Below are 26,310 nucleotides of genomic sequence, written 5' to 3' on the forward strand. Positions count from 1 at the left end.
TAGTATTGTTTATTGTCTAGGTTCAGGCGGGCGGGGCGCGGGCTGGGCGGGCGCCAGCTGCGTGACGAGCACGTGCGAGTGCCGCGCGAGCAGCCGCGGCGCGGGCGCGGCGAGCGGCGCGGCGTGCGGCGCGGAGTGCGGCGCGGCGGACGCGGCGAGCGGCGCGGCGCGGCGGAGCTGCAGAGCACGCAACGCCGCGCCGCTCGCGTCGCCGCCCCCGCTAACGCTCACGGTTGTTGCCTGCGTATAAATATTAAGTCATTTTTTCTATTTGTATTTGAATAATTATGAATATATTAAAATTATAAATATCGTGAACATATGCGTGTTCAAGTATATTTCAAGCAAACGCAAATCTTGTATGCTAATATATTGTACTAAATGTCGCTCATGACTAAAGATCGGAATAGGTAGATTGAATTGGGGTCAACGAACTGAAACGTATATATTAATATGGACATGCCTCCGTCCGGGATTGCGGATTTGTAAATTATTAAGATTTTTTCCGGAATTTTTACAAGTGGGATGAAAAATATATTAGTGGTAGCTGTTTCCCCCGACTTCGTTCGCGTAAATTGTATTCGTATGTTACCCGCGGACAATGTAGTTTACTGTAAGTGTAAGTACTGAAATGGAATCCCGGAAAAGAGGCTTATCTATGTTATGCTTTCTATGGTAATTCATGATGCAAGTACATAAAATCAATCTACCTATTCCGATCTCTGCCATGACTTCGTTCTGCTAAATGTTCACTGACGATCTTAATACAAAAAAGATGATCCCGGTACTACCTCCTATAAGGAGGAGGGGTGGAGGTAGAAATGTTCATATACCAATTTTTAAATTGGTCTAAGCCTAACATATCTGATAACCTCCCATGGCTTGACGCGAGTACAAACAAGACAGACAGAAATTCTAAAAATCATATTTTTTGGCAATATCAAGTTTGCATCGGTTAGATATAGATTTAATTATAGATATGTATGGATTTGAAAGTATGACACAAATCTTTGAGTGACTTATTTATGCTAGTCTATATCTATTTTCTTCTATTCAGGGTCAGATTTTATGCATTAAGATTGCCGACGATCAAAGTCGCGGGCAACAACTAGTTTATTAGTAAAGAAGGATTTGGGTATATTCATCCCGGAAGAACATACTGTTCCCGCGGGATTTCACATTAAATGACAATGTAAGCCAGCGAGTTGCGCGCCGAAATTAGTTAATATGATACTGAATATAAATATAAAAACTAAAGTAACCTGGCCATGTGCGGCTCCGGCATGTAAAATCTTCAGCTGCCTCGCGGCCAGTGCTTGCTGCTGTCGGTACAGGAGCTGCGGCGCGCCCGCCGCGCTGGCCGCCACGCTCACCGCCACGGCGGCCGGCGCCGACACCGCCACCTTGGCGCGCCGCACGGCTTCCGTCTTCGCCGCCTGCGCCGCCGCGTGCGACGCGTGCGCCGCGTGCGTGGCCACCACGATGCGCTGCGGCTGCGCGGCGGGCGGCGCGGCGCTGGGGCCGGCCGGGGTCGTCTTCAATTTCTCTTTGGCGATACGTTCGGCGCGGCGCGACGCCACTTCCATGGGCGAGGGCGGCGCCTCGTAATCGACGCCGTGGTCGGCGAGCAGCGCCGCGTGTTTAGGATTAGGTTGCTGCGGGTCGTCCAGACGGCGCTTGGGAGCGGCTCTGCGGCGCTCGGCCGCCTCGCGCATCGCCTCGAAGCGCGCGAGCGGCGGGCGCGCGGCGTCGTCGTCGGCGCGGCGGCGCGCGGCCGCGCGGCGGTGCTTGCGGCGCGCGCGCTCGGGGTCGGCCAGCGCGTCGTGGCGGTCGCGGCAGGCGCGCGCCGAGCGGTACACGCGCGCCACGTCGCTCACCGCGTCGCTGGCCCAGTCCCAGTTGGGCGCGCGCGCGGCGGGCGGCTCGGCGGGCAGGCGCTGCAGGCGCAGCGCGCGGCGCAGCGCGGCGTCCTCGCAGGCGCCCCAGTCGGGCGCGGCGGGCGCGGCGGGCGCGGCGGGCAGGCGCGGGCGGGCGCGCGGCCGCGGCCCGGCGCGCTCGAACAGCGAGGGCGGCGCGGGGGGCGCGCGGGGCGCGGCGCGCGCGCGGCGGGGCGAGCGCGCGGCGCGGCCGTCGCGGGCGCGCGCGGGCGGCAGCAGCGCGTCGGGCGCGGCGCCGCGGCGGTAGAGCGCCAGCGCCCAGCTCTCGCAGTACACGTCGCCGTCGCCGGAGGGCGGCGTCGGCGGACTCCACATCTGCGGGACAGAAACGTTGTCGATTCACACACATCATGAAGCCGAGTGATCGCTGAAACAAAATACTTAATGAAATGTACTTACCGGCATGGTCTCGGGGCCGCCGTTAATATTGATCCACACCTGCGAAAATCACATACGGATTCGATTAAACCAAATACACTTTGTAGGGCGAGTTGCTACAGAGCACTACTAGTGTGAGGAATCGTGATGATAATTCGGCTTATGACTCTTAATATTTGGTCCGCTAACTGGCTGAGCAACAGACAACGAGAGCAACAAAATATAGCATGAAGTTGCCACTCTTCTCGGAGCGAACACAACATGTCCGTCCATGTTTTCCACCTTAAAGATTTTGTACGGCGCCTATATACACACTAATAATAAAGAAAGCAAAAGGAAGGAAATAAGTATTAAAGATTTTTGCTATAGCGAAGAAAAAGAGAATGAGATGGAAGGCGAAATTGAGATTTTCGAAATTGTGGAAGCACTTAATAGTATGAAAGCGGGCAAGGCTGCTGGGTATGGAGTGTGGGTCGAGATACTAAAAGCAGGAAAAGGCGTAATAGCTAGTCAGTTGTACTGCCTTTTCAATTTGTGTCGGAGAAGCGGCCGAGTACCAAAAGATTGGTGTAAGGCTGTTATCGTGCCACTTTACAAAGGAAAAGGGTCACAGCTGGACCGCAAAAATTATCGTGGTATAAGCCTGCTAAGCGCCGTCGACAAATTGTATGCTAAGGTATTGATTAATAGAGTCAGGAATGAATGGGATGCTCAAGCGGGATTTCGAAAGGGTATGGGATGTACGGATCAGGTCCTTTCATTGCGATGCATAGCCGAAAAGTTTTTGGCCAGAGTCAAAAAGTCTATTGTTCATTCGTGGATATGGAAAAGGCCTATGACAGAGTTGAGAGGAATGAATTGTGGTCAGCACTTTCTATGCATGGGGTGAGCAGTCTCTTAATTAGAGCACTGAAATCCATATATGAGGATTGTGTCAGGATAAACGGAGCGCACACTGACTTTTAAGATTTAAGATTGAGGAAGGCGTTAGGCAAGGATGTGTTGCTGTTCAACCTATTTATGGATACATAGTTGTTTGACAGATTTGAAAGAGTATGAAAGTGTTAGTTATACTGGCGTCATCAGCGGAAGAGTTACAGGAAATGGTAAACTGTATGCATGAAGCTTTGAAAGAGAAAGGAATAAAAATAAAACATTGGTTTTTGAAATGGAGAAAGAAATGACAGCATGTAATATTTTGATTGGAGGAGAAAAAGTTGAGCAAGTGAATGAGTTTGTATATCTAGGATCAAAGTTTACATCAGATGGCAAGTGTGATAGTAATATTGAAAGGAGAGTGAACGCGGGGAACATGGTAAATGGAGCTTTGCATGCCTTTATGAGCAATCAGAAACTATCCAAAAAGACTCGACTGGCTGAGCATAGGGGCGTGTTGGTCCCGACATTAATGTATGGCAGATAAAGTTGGGTATGGCAAAAGAAGCACGAAAGCAGAATAAATGCAGTGGAAATGAGAGCGTTAAGGAGTATGATGGGTGTGAAATTGAGTGACCGGATAAGGAACAGCGTGATAAGGGAATGTTGTGATATGAAAGAAGATGTAGTTACAGGAATAGAAAAGGGTATGTTAGGATGGTTTGGTCATGTGGAGAGGATGAATGAAAGCAGGTTGACTAAGCAGATATACAAGGAGAGTGTGGAGGGAAAGGTCGGAGTGGGAAGACCTAGACGAACGTATCTTGATCAAATTAAGGACGTCCTGGTAAAGGGTCAGGTCAAGAGTACCCGAAACCACCGAGCGTGCATGAAGAGTGATGAATGTGGATGAAGCGAAGGAAGTAGGCAGAGATCGTGGCAAGTGGAAATAGGTAGTCTCTGCCTACCCCTCCGGGAAAGAGGCGTGAACTCAAAAACTACTTAACCAATTTAAATCTAAATTTGATACACAGAATAGACCTTTAGGAATGATGTATAAGTTTTAAAAATTGTTCCTTATAAGTTTAGTTCCTCAACCTGTCATTAGATGGCGTTGTTTGTTATTTTTATTTAGATTGCGCTTTGGCTTCTCTTTAATTATTAACTATACTTAAGTGTTTTTTCATGCAACATATTCTGTAGATCCAATTTCACTGGTTTTTTTGATTTCGCCACCAAAGGAACTAGCGTCTCAAAGCCAAGTATTGGATTGTACAAATGACAGGTAAATTACCACGGGAGCGAAGCTAGTTCTAGATATAATATTCACATTCCTGCAAAACTTGTTCAGGACTGTGTGTGGCCTCATTTTTGTTTTTCAGTTCAAAATCCTTAATTTGAACATAACTTAACCCTTTGAACGTCGTGGACAACTTTAGGCGTCCAGCGGAATCTTTCCTGAAACGCCAACGACTTCATAAGTAGTCCAAATTCGCACCACATTCAAACAAAAAAACATTTCACTTTTGTACTTAGCTCACTGAAATAATAACGGTAGGTAGCTTGATTATTCGTCAAAGTTTGGTTTAACCTAGGCGGAATGAAGAGAAAATATAAAGCCATCCATTCATAGCTTAATTTACAATTACCTAAAATTTAATGAAAATAGACTATTACGTAGCGCCGACGACCTCTTTAAGTGTCGCGTAGTGATGGGAAATTGTATTTTTTTACAAGTACGGTCGCGTTCATAATTGCAGTCATAGTTCGCAAAACTTTATAGCTTGCACCGCTGCTATCACTCACACATTCACACTAATAACACAATAAACAACAAGTTGGGTAACCCGCCATCAAGAAGAGGGTAGTGAAAAAAAAAAAGTCGTCCGCTAATCAACACAGCGACACGCCACACAGCGGAGATCCATGGTGGAACAGTACGAAAATAATGGCTTCATACCGACCAGAATATTTGCGGAACAGTTCGACACATCAGTGGTTACTGTTTTGTGTTTGCACCGTGAGGGACTACACCACAGACAGCCAGCAAGAAAGCCGTATTTATCAGTAATAAATAAGCAAAAACGTTTAGAATTTGCTCGGCAGTATTTGGATTTTGACTGGAAAAAAGCGATATTTACGGACGGAAAGTTCGTTTATTTTATGTCATCACAACATGGTAGACTTCATTTATTTATGGCGAAGAAATGCAACTCGGTATGAAGAAAAAAATATTGTGCCAAATATGGAGTCTGGACACATCTCTGTAAATATGTGGGTCTGGATGAGTGCTGCTGGACCTGCTGGACCTCATTATGTGCAAGTGCTGCAAGAAACCATGTTACCAACTGTGCGGTGTATTTATCCGATTGATGATATGCCAACAATATCATTTGTGCAAGACAACTGCCCTGTGCATCGAGTCCATATAGTGCGTGAAAGGTTCTACCAATTTATATTAAAAGTACTAATTACTTAGATAGTATTTTAAGGACAGCTTCAATATCTTTTCTTTATGAAAACGAATAATTAAGCTGTAACCTTAATAACAGGAGATAAGTGGATGATACAATTAGTGTAATATACTATATATGTATAGCTTTATATAATCATCAATATGTAAATAAAACTATAGGTAAACTGTTTCAATAAAATTTACTAATTTTAATTATTGAATGTTTTATTTTGCTCCCTCTTGTTTAATATTTCTTGCTGATTTCCGTGTTTGAAAACACGGGTATTGTAATTCTTAGATATCAGTTAGTTAGTTAGTCAGTTACTTAGTTCAGATGGCACCTTGAAACATTAAAAATTGTCAATAACACTAAAATAGACAAAAAAATCCTTGAATAACTTCGGAATCCAAGTAACGCTAGTAACTAGAACAAGCGAGTGTGAGCAAGCGAGTTTATCTAATATATCTTAGATCTCACTTGCTCACACGAAGTAATAAAATTGCTACCCAATAACTTTCAAAGGAACCACAACCTATGTTAGGGTCGTGTGCAGACAATCTTTCAACCTTATTAAAATGACATAAGTCTGGCAGTCGCAGGCTTCCCTCTATAGGCAAATCTTATGCAAATAATGAGAGACGATGATATTTCGATCGACAATTATCGGGCCCAGTTCGGCCATCGTTGATTACCGTCTCTTTCTGTTTTGTTATGTTATATGCCATAGAATAATAAACTCTTTTACTTAGTAATCATTGGTATTAAAGACCGTATTCATTTGAAGGAATATTTATTCTTTTTAATATGCATGTGTGTGTGTATCTAGTGGAACCACAGTGCACGCTATTTTAACCCGTAAGAATTTTAAAACTATGACTGCAGATATGAACGCGATCGTACCTACCATTTAAGTTAATTTCGACGTTGAAGACCGTCTGATAAAAGGAACGAAGACTTTGCAAAGTTGGTGGCTTTTGAATAAGAGCGTTTACCGGAAAACAAACGTTCTAATGTTTATGTTTATCCACAAATTTTGGTGATTGAATGTGTACCAATCAGGAGCGAAGTGAAGGAGAAGAAACTGACGAAGAACAATCAATACCATTCAATGTATTTCTGAAATAAGTAGGTAATAGATAAAAGTTACGTATCTAAGAGTTTTTTTATTGTATCTCGCCAACTGCAATATTCATTTCCTAAACCTCTAAATTTGTACTTAGCATTATAAATAATTATAAAGTTACGAAATTATTACTTTTTTTTTCCTAAAATGTCAATATAATATTAATATACCTTCATGGTATCGATAAAATTAAGGACGTTTCTAGATAATTTTACAATTAACGTTACCAATACGCCACGGACACCTTAAAGCGCCCGCTTGTGACGTCAGAAGCGAATGCAATTTATCGACTAGTGCTTACAAGATGTGGGTATAAAAATAATAAAATATATCGTGATTAGGGATGTCACGAATGTCACTTTCGTCGCATTCGCGAACGCGAATGTGGGAATGCGAGTGCGAATGCTAGGAAGGTTAGGTAGGTTTTTAGGTTAGATTGAAGTGTCATAGTAAGTTTTTTTTATTATTTAACAATTTAGCGGTAGGTACACCAAAAACGACTAAACTACAAACTAAAATATTACTGGTAAATCTACTTATATATTTTTTTGTTTTTTCGGTTTATTCAATATTCAAATTTAAACAAAGGTATATTATATTTTAAGAATAGTAATTTTGCTGCCTTCTCTCCCGTAAGGCGATTTCGCAGTGGCTGATATATAAGCCCAGCTTCACTGAATAACCGTTCACTCCGCGCGTACGAAATTAACTACTAAAATAATTTTATCTATCTTTTTCACATTACTATTAATTTCAAAAATTATCTACGTAAAGGACAGATGCCACGGTCGACTAAAGGTGTCGCCTAGTGATGTGCAAAAATCGATGTCATTTTAAGAAGTAATAAGTTTTTTTTTGTGTGTATATATATGTAGATATTTGCATTGAATTGTTAATTGTATATTTGTGGTAACGGTGGAAAATTAAGAAATAATAAATAAGATCCATTTTTGTTTTAATATATTTTCGATAACAATTTACCCAACCCTATCCTCAAAGTGCCGCCGTTTTCGCAAAAAGTAGCCGTGGCTTCGGTGACACGTTTGTCGGTTTTTCTTGCGGCGTTCAAAGGGTTAATAATTTTCATATCTTTTGGTTTTACAACACCAAAGTTTAGTGTCACTTCCAATGCAGAAAAACTGCCGCATTTTAATACCTTGGGACGAAAGGTTGTGAGATGATTCCCGCGTGTTCCACCGGGTAAATTTAAATAACTAAGTCTGGCTTCAATCTCTGGTGTACCCTGAATACCAGAATAAATACCCTGTATTGAAACCGCCCGTCTGCGGGCTTGTGGTCGGAGCGTACGGTTCTGCGCGACTGGATGTCACTTCTAACCGGCTAAGGGCCGACGCCATCGACTGAACTATTTCATCGTCCTAATCTACCGGAAACTTGTATAATAAAATCAATATTCAAAAAAAATTGGCACTCGTGTTAAAGTGTAAGGTTGTTAACCACCCGGCTTCCAAATTTATCGTCAAATTGTATCGTACAGGCAATAAATTTCTGATCGTGGCTTCGTGAGCAATGTTGCCAGTTTTATGTATTTGCGGTTCAAGTTTCAATCAACGATCCGCGCTATGGTGAGAGCTCCAACGTATTTTATCTAACGTGCAATATATTCTGCTTTTCAAATTTCTATATTGGTAACTTAAGGTTGACTGGAAAAGATTGCATTAGCGATAAGTCCGCCTTTGTACCATCTCTATCTGTTTTGTGCTGTTTTACTCTTATGATGCAATAAAGAGTTTTATCTATCTATGTAAAGTACGCCTGCGTACATCGAATATCTCGATAATTTCCATTTCCGCAGGAGTTTCAGGAAATCTTAGTTCACCTGATGGTCATTTTTATTTGCCTCATATTTCCAGCTTAAATTCTTTGTAATTCAGATTACGACAGCAAGTAAAATTTTCGTGAGAGTTTAAAATTTTATGGAACTATTTTTAAATTATTTATTTAGTTTCATTGTGAGACGAGACGATTAGACTATATTCAGGAAAACAAAGTATGGATAGATACGTATTGTGTAATGGTCGCGTGGTCATCGTCTCGCCTCACGGGGCCGGGGCGGGGACGGGGCGGGACGGCGGCCCGAGCTCGTCCGTAAATGCTTGCGAGTTACACTCCTGACGTTCGGCCCACGCGTCCGACGCGACATCAAGCATTTACGGGCGAGTATCGAGCGGCACCGAAACGTCAGGAATATAAAACGCACAGGTGTGTTCGCAATCATTTATTATCGTCTCGGGGTCGCGCGTCCCCCTTCGTCAGCCACGAGTCCAGCGTGCCGTTCCGCAGCGGCCGCCCGTCCAGCCGCCACAGGTCGATGTGCACCGCGCCCCGCGAGCGCGTGCGCGGCGCGGGGGCGGGCGCGGGCGGCGGCGGGGGCGCGGGCGGCGGGGAGGGCGGCGGCGAGGGGGGCGCGCGCGCGCGGCGGCGGGGGCGCACCTGGGCGGCGGCGGGCAGGCGCTCGTACGTGAGCTCGGGCTCGGGCTCGGCGTCGCGCTCGCGCAGCTGCCGCCGCGCGCTCTCCCACTCGCGCAGCTGCCGCCGCATCTCGCCCAGCGCCGCGCTCTCCGCCTGCGTCGCCGCCTCGCTGCTCTCCACCACGCGCATCGCGTACTTCTCGATGGGCGTCAACTGTCAACGGAACACGCGCCGCTTTAATCATGCGGTTACGTTACGGAATAAGGTTCTATGAATAAATAAATATATACGGGACACTAGTGCAATGTCCCGTCAAAGGTTCCATGTTGCTGTAACGGTCCGCATTGCTCACCTGCTTCATGAGCGCGTCGGTCTCGGCGCGGTCCTCGCGCTCGTCGTCGCGCAGCGGCAGCGTCTCGTCGAACTCGGCCAGCTCGCCCTGCTGCTCCGCCCGCGCCGCCAACGCCGCCGCCGCGTCCGCCTCGTCCTCCGCGGCCGCCAGCGCGGACTCCAGCTCGCCCGCGTTGGTGTTGCTCCCTGCGCTCGGCGGCGAGCTCGGCGTCGCCTCGGCACCGAACAGTTCTTTGATATTGCTCTATAAATGACAACACAACAATAAATACATCTTGCAAAATTACAAAAGAAGTTTGTCACACCCGCGTCTAAATCATAAACAGGATTGAAACAGAATGTGCACTGACCGCCTTGAGGTACGAGGTGGTGAAGTTGCCGTGCTCGATGGCGAGGTGGCCGAGCGCGCGCTTCTGCTCGGCCTTGCGCAGGATGTTCTCCTCCACCGTGGCGGCCGTGACCAGCCGGTACACGTGCACGTCGCGCGTCTGCCCGATGCGGTGGCAGCGGTCCTGCGCCTGCGCGTCCATGGTGGGGTTCCAGTCCGAGTCGTAGAACACGACGCAGTCGGCGCCCGTGAGGTTGAGCCCCACGCCGCCCGAGCGCGTGGACAGGATGAAGGCGAACACGCGCGCGTCCGCGTTGAAGCGGTCCACGAGCGCCTGGCGCCGCTCCACGCGCGTGGCGCCGTCCAGCCGCAGGTACGTGTGCCCGTGCAGCGACAGGAAGCCCTCCAGCACGTCCAGCACGCGCGTCATCTGCGTGAAGATCAGCACGCGGTGCTTGCCCGCCTGCAACTCAATACATTGCCAATGTCATTCCTCAGTATGACCATCTACTGTGTATATACGTAACAGTAGTAACCATCGTTTAATTTGAATATTTCTTCTTCATTTATTTTGCATTTAGTATGGTCATAAGTAGAGTGCATAATGACCTTGAGCGTCCTGAGCAGCTCGTCGAGCGTCTGCAGCTTGCCGCAGTCGTACTGCAGCAGGGCGGGGTGCGGGAAGGCCACGGCCTGGCGCGAGGCGGGCGCGTGCAGCAGCGCCAGCAGCCGGCGCGCGGGCGGCGCCGCCTGCCGCTCCAGCCGCGCCGCCGCGCGCCGCCAGCCGCGCGCGCCCGCGCCCGCGCCCGCCGCCAGCTGCGGCGTGCTCGCGCGCGCCGCGCTGCAGCACACGCTGAAACTGTGCGTCCCGTGCTCAACATATGCCGTTTGCATTTGTACATTACGAGTATCACACTCCAATAATCGATATCTCACGACGTTTTTAAAAGAATATACATAAATCAATCTTAACTCTATTAGACACTTAGTTTATTATTCCATTTCAAATGACTCAGTTTCTAGATATGACTACCCATCGTAACACCGTAAACGTAATACAATGTAATGTGTTTTACAATTGAAAGCATAATTTTTAGATTATGTTTAAAACCGATTTAATAGGCGTGTATTACGGAAATGCAAAAAATTATGTCTAAACTATTTCTAAAGAAAAAAAAAATACGGAAGACAATGAAATGAACAGAACTTTCTTTGTGTCAAGTTTTTTTTTAAGTACTTTACCTTTTCCAAATTGAGCATCAAGAAGTTGGTTTAGAGCAGTTAGTTACCTGTGTATGACGTGGTGCAGCTGCTGCAGCCGCTCGGCGAGGCCGGGCGCGGGCACGGGCGGCGCGCGCACGGCCAGCGCGGCGCGCAGGTCGGCGCCCAGCAGCGGCAGCCGCCAGCAGCGCCGCTCGTTGCTGGCCGCCAGCCGCCGCAGCGCGCCGCGCCGCCGCGCCTCCAGCCGCGCCGCCGCGCGGCTGCTCGCCGGGGGCGCCGCGCTCGCTGCACACACCGGTCCCAAACGTTATAATTAACAAACACGTTCTCATCTATTTTACTTTCAAATTTTCTTCAATATGCACTCTATTTGAAGTTGCTGTGTTAATAAATCCCTTAAATTTAAATACGATTAAACTGATTAAAGTGCTGTCCTGTTCTTACGTGCGCAGTGTCCTTAAATACTTCCACGGTATGTAAATCCTGCTATGATGTCTATATTTCAAAAATTTATCAATTCAAGACGACAGTTAGGACTAAAAATAGACAGAATTATTTCGCTACTAGCTGTGCCCGCGACTAAGTCCGCGTGGAATAGTTATTTTGGGCATAATTGAAGCCCTCAAGGATGAATAATTTTGTCAGTTTTTTTTACATTTTCCATTATTTCTTTGCTCCTTATAATTGCAGCGTAATGTTATATAGCCTAAAGCCCTCCTCGATAAATGGTCCATTCAACACAAAAATATTTTTTCAATTCGAAGTAGTCGTTAAGATTAGCGCGTTCAAACAAACAAACAAGCTCTTCAGCTTTATAATATTTGGTTAATTAAAAACTCACTATTATTTGTAAAGGTAATATATTGTAAAATAAAACTTAAAACATTGAAATAAACATAAAATAAAACGTGACTTCTATCTTGTCTAACTTTTGTGTGGGTAATGTGAAAAAAAAACAATTGACACTCATCTCTTAAAAATTAACTTTTTTTATAAGCTGCCAGTGCGCTAACTAAACAAACAATATTAGTATAATTAGTATAATCTTCTCAAAGATGTGGTGAAACGGTAAGTACTGGCGAAACTAAATCAATGAAAAAAAGAATTTTTAATTTATTAATTAATTAAAAATTTTGCCAGCTACAATCGTGTTATTTCTATAAATATCTCTTTTCTCATTAAAAACTCTCATGAGGCGCCAACTCGTATCGGGTTGTCAAAAAATAAATATCTAAACCACGGGAACTAAATCAATAAACAAAGCACAATGAATTAAATCAATAAAATGCTAATTTTTTTATCATTTTTTTAAATCATCATAATAAGTATAATAATTAATTATTTATAGCTTTTTATATCGATTCACAAATGACGAAGGTCCATACAAACTAGCATCCCCTATTTCATCCCCTTGGGATAGAATTTCAGGATAAAAAGTAGCCTATATTCTAATCCAGGTTACTAACTATATCTGTGCAGAATTTCGTTCAGATCCGTTTGGAAGATTTTGCGTGATGCGCGTACAAACTTACAGACAGACAGACAAATATAAAAAAAAAAATTGTTTTGGCTTCTATTGACCCTAAAAAGACCCCATATAATTTTTTTCTTAAATATCTTCAATGTACCGACAAAGTTCAGTTACAGTTTTATTATATGTATGGATTGAACAACTAATTCGTGTAACAATTTTTGTGATAGTAATATTGATATTCATACATACAAACATACATACATACGGTCACGTCTATATCCTTAGCGGGGTAGACAGAGCCAACAGTCTTGAAAAGATTGAAGGCCACGTTCAGCTATATGGCTTAATGATAGAATTGAGATTCAAATAGTGACAGGTTGCTAGCCCATCGCCTAATAATGAATCCCAAGTTTGTAAGCCTATCCCTTAGACGCCTTTTACGACATCCATGGGAAAGAGATGGAGTGGTCTTATTCTTTTTTGTATTAGTGCCGGGAACCACACGGAATTTTTAATTTAATATATTTATTTAAATAAACTAAGAACCATCCTTATCTATGCACTTTTGCCGTCTCATAGGTAGTTGATATAACTAATAAATATTGATAACTAGAGGCCGCCCGCGACTTCGTCCGCATGGAAATCCTATCAATCCCGCGGGAACTCTGGGATATAAAGTAGCCTATGTGTTATTCTGGGTCTTCAGCTACCTACATACCAAATTTCATGGTAATCGGTTCAGTAGTTTTTGCGTGAAAGAGTAACAAACATCCATACATCCATACAAACTTTCGCCTTTATAATAGTAGTAGGATAAAAGTGTGAACTAACCGTTGTTGTGTAGCGGCGGCGGGTGCGCCACGGAGAGCGGCCGCGGCGGCGCGGGCGCGGGCGCGGCGTGCGGGCCCGCGCGCGCCACCAGCCGCAGGTGCAGCCGCAGCGCGGCGGGCGGCGGGCGCGGCACCGCGCGCGGCCCGCCCTCCTCCAGCAGCCGGCGCGGCGGCGCCAGGTGCCGCGCGCGGTGCGCCGCGAACGCGCCCGCGCCCGCCGCCTCCAGCGAGGCCAGGTCGCCGCCCAGCCGCGCCGCCAGCGCCGCGCGCGCGCCCGCGCCCGCCGCCAGCGCCAGCGCGGGCACCAGCAGCCGCAGCGCGGGCAGCGCCAGCGGCGAGCACACGGGCCGCGGCTCGAACAGGTCGGGGTGGTTGCACACCTTGCGCAGCTGCATGAGCACGTTGATGACGCTGAGCAGGTTGCCGGACGCGAGGCTCTCCTTGGTGCGCGCGCGCGCCATGAAGTCGTCGTAGAGGCAGCGCTGGCGCTTGGCGAGCCGGCACAGCAGCACGTGCTCGTACTTGCGCGGCATCTGGCGCTCCACGTCCGCCTTGAGCCGCCGCAGCAGGAAGGGCCGCAGCACCTCGTGCAGGCGCCGCACGAGCGCGTCGTTGCGGTCGTGCTCGGCGCCGAGCTCGCCGAACCACTCGCGGAACTCGGAGTGCGACGCGAACACGTCCGGCATCAGGAAGTGCATGAGCGACCACAGCTCGAGCAGGCTGTTCTGCAGCGGCGTGCCCGTCAGCAGCAACCGCCGCTCCGTTTGGAAATTGAGCAACATTTGCCACCTTTGAGATTTGAAATTTTTTATGTTCTGAGCTTCATCCAGAATAAGATATTTCCAACGTTTTCGTCTAAAACTTTGATGATCCTGCACTACGAGTTTGTAAGAGGTTATGCACACGTGAAAAGAGTTCGCTTTCGTCCAACCGACACGCTTCAATTTGCGCTCTTTGATTGTCCCGTAATAAGTGAGGATCTTGAACGCGGGACACCACTTCTTGAACTCCATCTCCCAGTTGAGCACGACGGAGGTGGGCGCGACCACCAGGTGCGGCCCCCAGCAGCCGCGCTCGGCGAGGTGCGCCAGCAGCGCGATGGTCTGGATGGTCTTGCCGAGCCCCATCTCGTCCGCCAGGATCCCGTTGAGCGCGCGCGCGTGCATGGTGGCCAGCCAGTGCAGCCCCACGTGCTGGTACTCGCGCAGCGGGTGCTTCAGCAGGCGCGGCACCGGCGTGCCCACCGCCGTGTCCGACAGCGTGGTGCCCGTGGGCTGCAGCGAGGCCGCCAGCTCCGCCCACGCCTGCACGCGCTCCGAGCCGCCCGCGCTGCTCGTGCCGCCGGCCGGGGGCGCCTCCACCAGCGTCTCCAGCGCGTCGGACGCGCTCGAGGACGAGGACGAGGCGGACGACACGGAGTCGGAGTCGTCGTCCGAGTCGGGCGCGGCGGGCGCGGCGGGCGGCGCGGCGCCGGCGTACTCGCGCCGCAGCTCGTCCACCGACAGGTCGGCCTCGCGGCGCAGCGCAGCCAGCTCGTCCTCGGCGTCGCGCGGGCTCTCGGCGCGTTCCTGCTCGGCGATGGTGGTCTCGTCGTCGGCGGAGTCGTCGTCGGCCGCGTAGTCGGAGGGCGGCGGCGAGTGGTAGGGCTGCGCCAGGTAGCCGGGCGGCAGCAGGTCGGCGAGCGCCAGGCGGGACTCGCGCCGCAGCGCGTCCAGCTCGTCGCGGTGGTCGGGCGGCGCGTCGCGCTCGGCCGCGGCGATGGTCTCCTCGTCGTCGCTGGAGCCGGCGAGCGGCTGGAACTCGTCGTCGGAGGCGGCGCGCGGCGCGTGCAGGTTGGCGGCCAGCTGGCGCGAGTAGCGCTCGGTGCGGTCCACGATGTAGCTGAGCTGCTCGTCCAGCGCCTCCTTGCGCGCGCGCTCCACTCGCTTCACGCGCTTCCACTCCACCAGCTGCAACCGACATCACACCGTCACGATCATGCGCAATCAAAGATAACATTTTTTTCGACCTACAGTGGAATCCGGTTATAACGACGGTCAAGGGACCAGTGATATTACGTCGTAATAACCGGAAGTCGTACTAAACAATCATTTTTTTTTTAATAATCATATACAAAATTTATGTACATACGTATTAATACGTATTAAGGTGACTAACAGACAAAAAAAAACATTGAATTAAAAATATTTATTTCCTTCGCAATAGTTACATTCGACTCGCCAGCTTCTAAACGTTGTAAAATAAAACTTTTTTCTTCAATAGAGAAACTTTTTCGCTTAGCCATTTTAGTACGCGCACTCACTTGTCACCCGCAAATTAGGAAATGTAACATAAACAAAACAGACAGTCCGCGATGCATGGGCTAGGTAGGTGCGCGGGGCGGGGATAGCTTCTATTATGTACCTATAACTTAGATTTGTTTGTAAACACGTCGACGCACGTCGTTATAACCGGACAATGTGCGTTGAATTCCGTCGTTAAAAGCGGTCGGTCGTTATAAGCGGAGTCGTAATAAACGAATGTACTTTCATAGTGGCTCGATACGAAACCAAACATATGTCTATAGTTGCGTCGCTAAAAACGGTTGGTTGTTATATGCGAAGTCGTACTAAACGGATTCTACTGTACTTAAAAAAAGGGAAATTCAAGCTATTTATTTATGGTCTATAAAACAAAGATATTTTCTTATCTAAGCAAATTTTCCAAAAACCAAAATATTTTAAAATTGCTATCCCAATACATATTCGAAAACATTAAGCATGTTGGGAAAAACTTACTCTTTCAAAAAGTAGGTGAATGTATTAGTTAATCTCTGTGGAACCATTATAAGTTGTTAATCCCAGCGCATCAGCTGGCATTATTATTATATTTATCATTTCTGATAAATTATATAAGATTTTATAATAAATTGCCAAAAAGGTTTCTTAAAATTAATGATAGAAAATTCAAAAAGTACATTAAAGATGAGCTTTGTAAGGAAGCCTATTACAGCACGGAGGATTATATTAATGATAAACATGTGTGGCCCGAGCTTGACATAATTTGTACAGTGTGTACATATTTTATCTTTATTTATCAATTCAAAAACAAATTCAAAAACTTCAAAAACCATGCCACTTTTCATAATACATAGCACAATTACATATAGGTACATACATGCATGTTATGGTATCAAAATAAATGTTATGTGAATTACCATTAAATACAAAATGCGATAAAACAAACCTTTTCTACATTTGACCAAAACGTCCTAATCTCCTTCGCCGCAAATGCTGCTATTTTTCGTAATTGTAACTCTTGCGCTTTTTCTGCTTTCTGTGCAGCCATAGCTTTGTCTTGGAAATATTTCTGTACAGCTCGAGCACACTGAAAGCATTCCAAAATCTTGAGAACAAAGAAAACATCTACAGGTTACATTTTCGCTCTTTTTGATTTCAGTTTTAGAGATCTCATCCATCTGTAACGTTTTCACGGCGAAGCCACTGGACAGATTAAATGAAATTTGAATAAACACAAACATGACAAAATTATGGGTATTCTTATGGCTGTTTAACTGCAAAACTCTGTTTAAATGCAATCTGATGTAGTGTGTATTCTTTACTTCTTCCTTGAAGCTTTCATCGTGTTCTGTTAGCAGAAAAAAAAATAGTAAGTGTGTCAGCTGCTTCTTCTCCAGTGTGGATTCTAAGAGTCAAGCACGACTTGGGATTCTTAGGTGATGGGCTCTCCACCACTCACTATCTGAACCTTAATGCCATCATTAAGCCACCCACTCTGAATGTGGTCCTTCAGTTTTCCCGAAGTGTAATTTATATAAATGTATGTTGGACATACATAGGTGTCTATGTTTTCTTTATTGACATATCATTTCATTAAAATCCAAGTTAAGGGGATACTAAAGTCTGTAAGAAAATATAATAAATGTAGAACCTTCTTGGCGGCCTGCTTCTTCCACTTGCGCTCATGAGCGAAGTCTTGCGCGAGCCAAGCCATCTCCTCCAGCAGGTAGTCCCAGTGCGTCTTCGCGCGCGGCGGCTCCAGCACGCGCGGCAGGCGGCGCTCCGCCCACAGCCCCGCGCGCGCCAGCTCGGCCACGCGCCGCGCCACCACCGCCTCCTGCTTGGCCTTCTCCAGCGCCTCGTCCGCGGGCGCGGGCGCGGGCGGCGGCGCGGGCGGCGCTGCGACCGCGGGCCGGCGCGCCTCCAGGAAGGCCTGGAGCTGCGGCGCCGGTGGCCGCTTGCGCCATGCCGCGTAGTCCATCATGTTGCCGCCCGCCTGCAGGAAGTACAGCTCGCTCAGCTGCTCCGTGATTCTCTCCCGCAAGTTCTTCTGTCGCAGCGCCTCGCATTCGAGAATGCGCGTGCGCAGTGCGTGGATGTCCTCGGGCGACATCTTGAGCTTCTTGCGCGGCGGCTCGTCGCGGCGGTCGGGAGCGGCGCCGTTGAGCGTGGCCGCCCCACCGCCCGCGCTGCCGCAGCCCGACACGACACGTTCCACACCCTGTTTATGTTTTAAAATAAATCAGTTTTCAGAGTGTCTCATCAATAGGTACATATATAAATTAATTTAAATAAATTAATCGGGGCAAAGAAGCGTTGAGGTTTACAGCAACATTATTAGAGAAGGTCTCCTCAAATCACCCTTTGGAACTGGATCGCCCAAAACACAACATTAGGGTGGATAATAAGTGGCAAAGTAACATCTCATAGACAAAGTTGTATAAATACGGATATCTACATACATTCAGTCAGAAAAGTATCGGGAACGGATTATTTATTTATGGTTCCAAATTCAAATTTTTGTTTTTTTTGTTGTTGTTAGATTGGCACAACTGTTTTCCATTTTGGCGCGGAGTTTGAGTTGCATCTGTTGTTTACATTAAACACAGTGCTATTTTTAGTTATATCATATCTAGTGTGTATTGCTAATTTCATAATGGATAAAAACATCGAACAAAGAGTTTGTCTTAAATTTTGCATTGCCAATGGAATATCGTGTTCGGAGTCACTGAAAATGTTACAGAAGGCTTACGGTGAATCGACTTTATCAAAAACTCGTGCTTATGAGTGGTACAAAGCGTTCAAAAGCGGTCGAGATGTGATGGAAGATTTGCCTCGCTCTGGTAGGCCATCAACGTCTGCAACTGAAGTTAACATCGCAAAAGTGAAGGAAATAGTGACTGAAAATCCTCATTCAACTTTAAGAGAGATAGCCACCGAACTTTCTGTATCTCACGAGTCGATCCGTACCATTTTAACTAATAATTTGGGTATGAAACATGTTGCCGCTCGGCTAGTCCCAAAAGACCTGAATTTTTTTCAAAAACTCAATCGCATGAGAATCGCTGAGGACATGCTAGAACGAGTCAATTCCGACCCAACATTCATGAAACGCATTGTTACTGGTGACGAGACGTGGGTTTACGAGTTTGACATGCAAACTAGTCAACAAGCTTCGGAGTGGCGCCTTCCAACTGAACCGAAACCGAAAAAACCACGCCAAAGTCGTTCAAAAGTCAAAGTCATGTTGACTGTTTTCTTTGACTATCGCGGTGTTGTGCACTCGGAATTCTTGCCGGAAGGTCAAACGGTAAATAAGGAATATTATTTGAGTGTTATGCGGCGTTTAAGAGAGCAAATCCGACGAAAAAGGCCAGATTTGTGGAAAGAAAATTCTTGGATTTTGCACCATGATAATGCACCTTCGCACAAGGCCATCATTGTGAACGAATTTTTAACCAAACACTCAACAAATACCATCGAGCAACCACCATATTCACCAGATATGGCTCCAGCCGACTTTTTTCTTTTTCCTAAACTCAAATTACCACTTCGTGGCACCCGTTTTCAATCGGTAGAAGACATAAAAAAGAATTCGCGGCGAGAACTGACCTCAATTCCGGAAACAGCGTTTAAAAAATGTTTTGATGATTGGATTATTCGTTGGCGTAAGTGTATCGTTTCTAAAGGAGCATATTTTGAAGGTGATAAAATAAATTTGGATGAATAACAAACAGTTTGTGTATTATTGATCTTTTCCTGCTACTTTCTTGACAGAGTAGTATATTTGATGTAACATGATTATTAATTACCTAAGTTCCACCATGTGTTACAAAATATAGGTATTTGGTAACTATAATGTATTTAATATGCAATAAAATAATGTAAATTAAAAGGTGGATTTTGAGAATTAATTACTACACAAGTATCTTAATGCTAACAATAAAAAATAATAATAATAATTAGCTGATGTGAAGCCGTGTGGTTCCCGGCACCATTACAAAAGAATAGGACCACTCCATCTCTTTCCCACGGATGTCGTAAGAGCCGACTAAGGGATAGACTTGGGATTCCTCTTTAATGTAAATCCCTGCCAATCTAAGGTCTGCCGCGCCGATGGATGCATGGCTAGGGGCGAGCCTAGTCTCGAGCGTGCCACTTCCGCCATGGGGTTGGGCGACCCCCAGGTAATGGCTAGCCTTACCCTGGCATGCGGGGCTCTGCTGGGGCGGACAAAATTTTTCCCTAGCGTCTCGTGGGAATCGCATTATGAACCTTAAAAAGCATATAAATGGCGGCGATGGTGTCCGCACCCCATCACGTCTCGTTCCCGGCGGGAGCGGTATGCGGTCTGCTGAAAGCCGCTTTGCGACGATGAATGTAAGAGGAGGAATGAAGGATAAGATTGAGGAAGTATGCCAGATGATGGATGAAAGACGTTTGGATGTGTTGTGCGTGAATGAAACGAAGCGGAAAGGATGCGACGCGACGCAGCACGGCCCTTACACGGCGTATTGGTCTGGAATTTCCAGTACCAGCCGAGGCTGTCAAGGGGTCGGTCTAATTCTTTCTGCACGAATGGCTGAGTGCGTGAATGAGTATGAGTGTGTCAGCCCTCGTCTTCTATGGATTAGGCTGAAAGTTGGAATCACTCGGATCTTCGTTCTAGGTGTTTATGCACCTTGGGATGTGGGTTCGAGGGGTACAACATCAGCAAAAAGCGAAAACGAGGAGTTCTGGAATAGTGTAAGAGAAGTATTGAAAGTTACCAAGCCAAATGAGAAGATTATTATGTTAGGTGATTTTAATGGATGGGTGGGTGTAAAGCGTGATGGATATGAAAAGGTGCTTGGTGCGTTTGGTGACGAAAAGGTGAATGATAATGGAAGAAGTGTATTAGAAATTTGTCTAGAGTGGGATCTTTTTGTGTCGAACTCAATGTTTCAACATAAAGAGATCCACACCTACACAAGAGTGGAAGGTATTTTAAAAAGTATGATAGACTTTGTGATTGTAGATGAAAGATTGAAGAACAAAGTGCTGGATACCCGTGCATATCGCGGTGCTGGCATTGACTCGGACCATTTACTGCTGATATCCCGGATAAGGGGTATCTTCAATCGCTGGCGGCACAGGGTAAGGGAGCAAACCAGCGCTTTGGAAAGAGTAAAAGTAGAAAATTTGCAAGATATGGATGTAGGTAAGAAGTATATTAATAGAATGAAGGATGAATTTGAAGATTTAGATGAAATGAGCGATATTGAAGATGGATGGAAGGAATTTAAAGAAAGAATTGTGAAAGTAGCTGTTGAAGTGTGTGGTGTAAGTAGAAGAAGGAAAGTAAAAAAATCACAAAAATGCGTGGATGAGTAAAGATGTGCAAGAACTTGTGCGATTAAAGAAGAAAGCATGGCTGGATTTGTTAGCAGCAAAAGCTAACTTAAGAATGCAAGAGGTTATAGATGAAGATGTGAATGAAGCACGTAAGGAATATAAGAAAATGAAAGATTTGGTTAAGAAAGCTGTGATTAGAAAGAAAGAAGAGTATAAAGAGGATTTTGATAAAAGGCTATCAGAAGACTTTCAGTCAAATCTGAAAGTATTCTGGAAATCCGTAAGGTCAGCCCGAGGAAATACTATAACCAGAGAGCTGACTAGGATCAGATGCCAGGATGGTAGCGTTGTGAAAGGAGAAGAATGTGTACTAAAGATATGGAAGGACTATTTTGAAAGTTTATTTGAAAAAAAGGAAGGAAATAAGAAAGATTTCTGCTATAGCGAAGAAAAAGAGAATGAGATGGAAGGCGAAATTGAAATGTTCGAAATTGTGGAAGCACTTAAGAGTATGAAAGCGGGAAAGGCTGCTGGGTGTGATAGAGTGTCGGTCGAGATGCTTAAAGCAGGAAAAGGCGTAGTAGCTAGTCAGTTGTACTGCCTTTTCAATTTGTGTTGGAGAAGCGGCCGAGTACCAAAAGATTGGTGTAAGGCTGTTATCGTGCCACTTTACAAAGGAAAAGGGTCACAGCTGGACTGCAAAAATTATCGTGGTATAAGCCTGCTTAGCGTCGTCGGCAAATTGTATGCTAAGGTATTGATTAATAGAGTCAGGAATGAAACTGATGACAAAATATGGGATGCTCAAGCGGGATTTCGAAAGGGAATGGGATGTACTGATCAGGTCTTTTCCTTGCGGTGCATAGCCGAAAAGTTTTTGGCCAAGAGTCAAAAAGTCTATTGCACATTCGTAGATCTGGAAAAGGCCTATGACAGAGTTGAGAGGAATGAATTGTGGTCAGCACTTTCTATGCATGGGGTGAGCAGTCTCTTAATACGAGCACTGAAATCCTTATATGAGGATTCGAGTGCTTGTGTCAGGATAAACGGAGCGCACACTGAGTGGTTTAAGATTGAGAAAGGCGTTAGGCAAGGATGTGTTGCGTCACCGTGGCTGTTCAACCTATTTATGGATAGCTGTTTGACAGATTTGAAAGAGTCTAAAAGTGGATTAAGGATGAATGAGTTACTCGTCAAATGTCTGCTCTATGCCGACGATCAGGTTATACTGGCGTCATCAGCGGAGGAGTTACAGGAGATGGTAAACTGTATGCATGAAGCTTTAAAAGAGAAAGGAATGAAAGTGAACGTAAGTAAAACTAAAACACTGGTTTTTGAAATGGAGAAAGAAATGACAGCATGTAATATTTTGATTGGAGGAGAAAAAGTGGAGCAAGTGAAAGAGTTTGTATATCTAGGATCAAAGTTTACATCAGATGGCAAGTATGATAGTGATATTGAAAGGAGAGTGAACGCGGGGAACATGGTGAATGGAGCTTTGCATGCCTTTATGAGCAGTCAGAAACTATCCAAAAAGGCTCGACTGGCTGTGCACAGGGGCGTGTTGGTCCCGACATTAATGTATGGGAGTGAAAGTTGGGTATGGCAAAAGAAGCATGAAAGCAGAATAAATGCAGTGGAAATGAGAGCGTTAAGGAGTATGATGGGTGTGAAATTGAGTGACAGGATAAGGAACAGCGTGATAAGGGAATGTTGTGATGTGAAAGAAGATGTAGTTACAGGAATAGAAAAGGGTATGTTAAGATGGTTCGGTCATGTGGAGAGGATGAATGAAAGCAGGTTGACTAAGCAGATATACAAGGAGAGTGTGGAGGGAAAGGTCGGAGTGGGAAGACCTAGACGAACGTATCTTGATCAAATTAAGGACGTCCTGGTAAAGGGTCAGGTCAAAAGTACCCGAAACCGCCGAGCTTGTATGAAGAGAGTTATGAATGTGGACGAAGCGAAAGAAGTATGCAGAGATCATGGCAAGTGGAAAGAGGTAGTCTCTGCCTACCCCTCCGGGAAAGAGGCGTGATTTTATGTATGTATGTATGTATGTATTAGCTGATAATGATGTCTTTTTACAGTACATAAATCAGTTTTCTAGATTTTGAAATATTGTGAAATAAAAAAAAGCCCTCCATATTATAGCCAAACCATCTAAGCCTTATCCAGTCACAGCATTTCATTTCTAATTTCACTTTTCTATGCTTATCAATACTACATGTTTATTTATTTAAACTTCATTGCACAAAATACAAATGTATAGCACAGTTGGCGGACTTAATGCTAGATGCATTATCTACTAGTCAACCATGGGGTCTGACAGAGAACTTTATGTGGGGTCAAACTAAAAAAATACCTACACAAAATATAAAATAAAATAATTATAATATACATACATAAAAACTACAATAAATAAACAATATAAATAAATGAATAGGTGCAGCAATTATCGAAATGAGTGAAAAGGCTTATAGATATTGTAGCAGGAGCGATGATTCGGCTCAACTGCCACCAAGGGAAGATCTTCCGCCAGGCTAGGTGTGACGCCTGGGGAACCGCGGATTCGACGATGTTGTGTTGTAGGTTGTATATATGCTTCAATCAGTGAAATCTGTGCTTGCACGATTAAGGTTATTCAGTACTGTTTTTGATTGATATTTATTGTGTGGCGTAGAAATGTCACCACAGTATTAAACACCCTCGCGATTCAAGAGAAACCTGTATACCCGTGATTTGAAACTAGAACGACTTGGGAAGTGAATTCCAGAGCCTAACAGCCATAATGATGAAGGAATTGGAGGCAAAACCTATATGGTGAAAAGGGGTAGCAAGAGTTAACTTATTTGAAGAACGTTTTCTTTTTTGAGTAGAACTTAATAGTTGAAAGTCTTTTTTAACATAGTCTGGGGCAAGCTGATTATGGAGAATGGTATAGAGCTGACATAAAATGTGAATGTTCTATGGTTATGGATGGGGAGCCATTTTAGCTGAGAATGATATTCAGGATATTCAGTAATATGATCATACTTCAAAAGGCAGAAAATAAACCTGATACAATTGTTAAGAAGACATACTTATTTGTTGAGATGCTCTTCAGTTAAATCCAGATAACACACATCAGCATTATCAATTGTAGGCAGAAGCATAATCTTCATCTTTGTTGGAAGAAAATGTTTTAAGCATTGCATGCAGAGTACTGTAAACTTTCAGACTGGTTGCAATAATGTGTGAATCCCAATGTAAGTTGGTATCAACATGTAAGCTAAGGTTTTTAACATTTGTACTAAACTCAATCATAGTTCCGTCAAAGATGGCAGCGGTGGCAAAGTGTTAATGTCAATATTATTAATCTGATAGAAGCTGCCTACTACTATAGCCTGACACTTTTTAACATTAACAGAAATGCCAAATCAATTAGACCAATCTAGAAGACCATTTAAGTTCTGATTCAGCAAATCAATGGCCTGTTCCATGTTATCATTAGTCTATACATAAAGCTGCAAGTCGTCATCATACAAGTGATAGAAACAGTTAATATATAATGAAAGCAAGTTTATGAAAACTGAGAACAAAAATGTTGTTCATGGACTTGATAATAATATGCAGAACTAGTTATGCATGCCATTAGGATTTTTTTTATAAATTATTCACATAGACACAACCACATACTGATGCCCCTAACAAAAGAGGTGAGCATAAGCTCACCTCTTCTCTTCTTGCAACCATATTCGATAACATTAATACCAATATTCAATTACTTATATACAAATAGGATGCACTATATCAAAAAATCATAAATAATAGTATTAACTTAATATCTTTTTACTTTTTATTTATTGGTCTACCATTGTTTGCTACATTGATTAATGACATACAATCTAATACATATATTAATTTAATTGCTAAATGTGCAAACCATTTAAGGTAAACACCACATACTGAAATTCTTAGTTGAAAACATTAATAATATTAAGCGAAGTTCGAAAATTTAAATACATCAGCTGCCGGTCAGTAAAGAAATAGGTAGCGAAATGAATTATAGTAATCACTTTGTTTACTAAAGCGCGGACATAGACTTTTCCTGTCTTCAATGTTATTAATTGTTATTCGAGCAGTTAGTTATGAATTTTCAAACTTTACATAAAAATAAAAAAGTGGCTTACCATAACCTGATGAGTAGAATTGACACCAAGGAGCACAGTGGACTCATCACGACCGCTCATGGTGTGACATGGCGATTAATTATGGTAATACTTATAATCTAATATTCACTTCACTGCTCAAAAGTATTGAAATTCAGTACATTACATACTTGGTATTTTATGTACATATTAATTTCAAATGTTTGTTATATTTTTTAGGTCACAGAAATAAACAGAGCCAAGATATACCACTGTTTTTAACGCTTTCAATTCTGAGACTATTGTCAGTATTAAATACACTATTACACACTTTTGTAATTAATTTACAGTAAACAGAAAATGAAAATAATTGTTCGGCGGCCATATTGAAAATCCGAACAAACGCTAGACCGCTACGCTTATCGTAGCATCCAAAAACTGAATCATAATCATAATTCACTGTTTTAATTTACTGCTATTGCACCAGTAAAATTTATCACAAAAACGTAAATAAAACAATATTTCTGATTTTTCTCATGGCAGTCAGAATAGGAAATCGATTTTGCCTCCGCCAATTTCCTCCAGTGTTGCTAGCTGTCACTGACGAAAATGCGCCTTGGCTTAAACCATAGAAATCGCCAGCTGTCGCACCCCGCGTCACCATCAAAAATATTGAACAATACAAGTTTTAAATCACAACTTTCCTCTTTCTCTATTTTTGTGGTAAAGTAGTAAGTCGTAGAGGAAAAAAGGACATAAGATAAAACTGTAATAGGAAATAAACTATCTTAACTCGCTCATCCATCGATAAAATATTATCGACTAAATGAACAAGTGAACATCTCTAGTCCGCCATGTTTGTTTATTTAGGTATGCAGGCGAAGTAGGTACATGCCTATGGCACTTCCATGGGATAGTACTTCAGAGCAGAATTATGCGCAATTTAGCGTAGGAAGTGGTATGTTGGCAAGGCTGACGTCTCCCCCACGCCCCACGTCTCCCCTTATTTTTTATTGGGCGGACAGAGAACAAAGGCACAGGCAAGATACAATTGCTCACGGTTAAATTTATAACAACACTAGACTAGGCCATCACACATGAAGCGATAGTTCATATCGTCATATGTTATTGAATTTATACAAATTTCGAGTGACCACAAA

General features: G+C 44.7%; 1 protein-coding gene across 1 annotated transcript; it reads right to left on the bottom strand.

Annotated features, from left to right (window-relative positions):
* Nucleotides 1-25,747, bottom strand: LOC106140473 (helicase domino). The gene is made up of 12 exons (XM_060954799.1): nucleotides 25,193-25,747; nucleotides 17,338-17,907; nucleotides 16,633-16,773; nucleotides 13,409-15,356; nucleotides 11,172-11,388; nucleotides 10,492-10,741; nucleotides 9,905-10,345; nucleotides 9,556-9,798; nucleotides 9,225-9,416; nucleotides 2,337-2,375; nucleotides 1,263-2,252; nucleotides 1-240 (listed from the first exon to the last, which is right to left on the bottom strand). Exons 1-12 carry the CDS (start codon nucleotides 25,250-25,252, stop codon nucleotides 10-12), a joined length of 5,322 nt encoding a protein of 1,773 aa, XP_060810782.1. The 5' UTR covers nucleotides 25,253-25,747; the 3' UTR covers nucleotides 1-9.
* Between the last annotated feature and the right edge of the window lie 563 nt (nucleotides 25,748-26,310).

The sequence above is a fragment of the Amyelois transitella genome, chromosome 5 (genome assembly GCF_032362555.1).
Source record: "Amyelois transitella isolate CPQ chromosome 5, ilAmyTran1.1, whole genome shotgun sequence".
In the NCBI taxonomy this organism is placed as follows: domain Eukaryota; kingdom Metazoa; phylum Arthropoda; class Insecta; order Lepidoptera; family Pyralidae; genus Amyelois; species Amyelois transitella.

Excerpts from the sequence above, each read along its gene's own strand:
- LOC106140473 (XM_060954799.1), bottom strand. The coding sequence starts at position 25,252 with ATGAGCGGTCGTGATGAGTCCACTGTGCTCCTTGGTGTCAATTCTACT. Across the intron at positions 17,908-25,192 it reads ATTCTACTCATCAGGTTATG|GGTGTGGAACGTGTCGTGTC; the intron begins GTAAGCCACTTT and ends AAACATAAACAG. Across the intron at positions 9,799-9,904 it reads CCACCTCGTACCTCAAGGCG|AGCAATATCAAAGAACTGTT; the intron begins GTCAGTGCACAT and ends TGTCATTTATAG.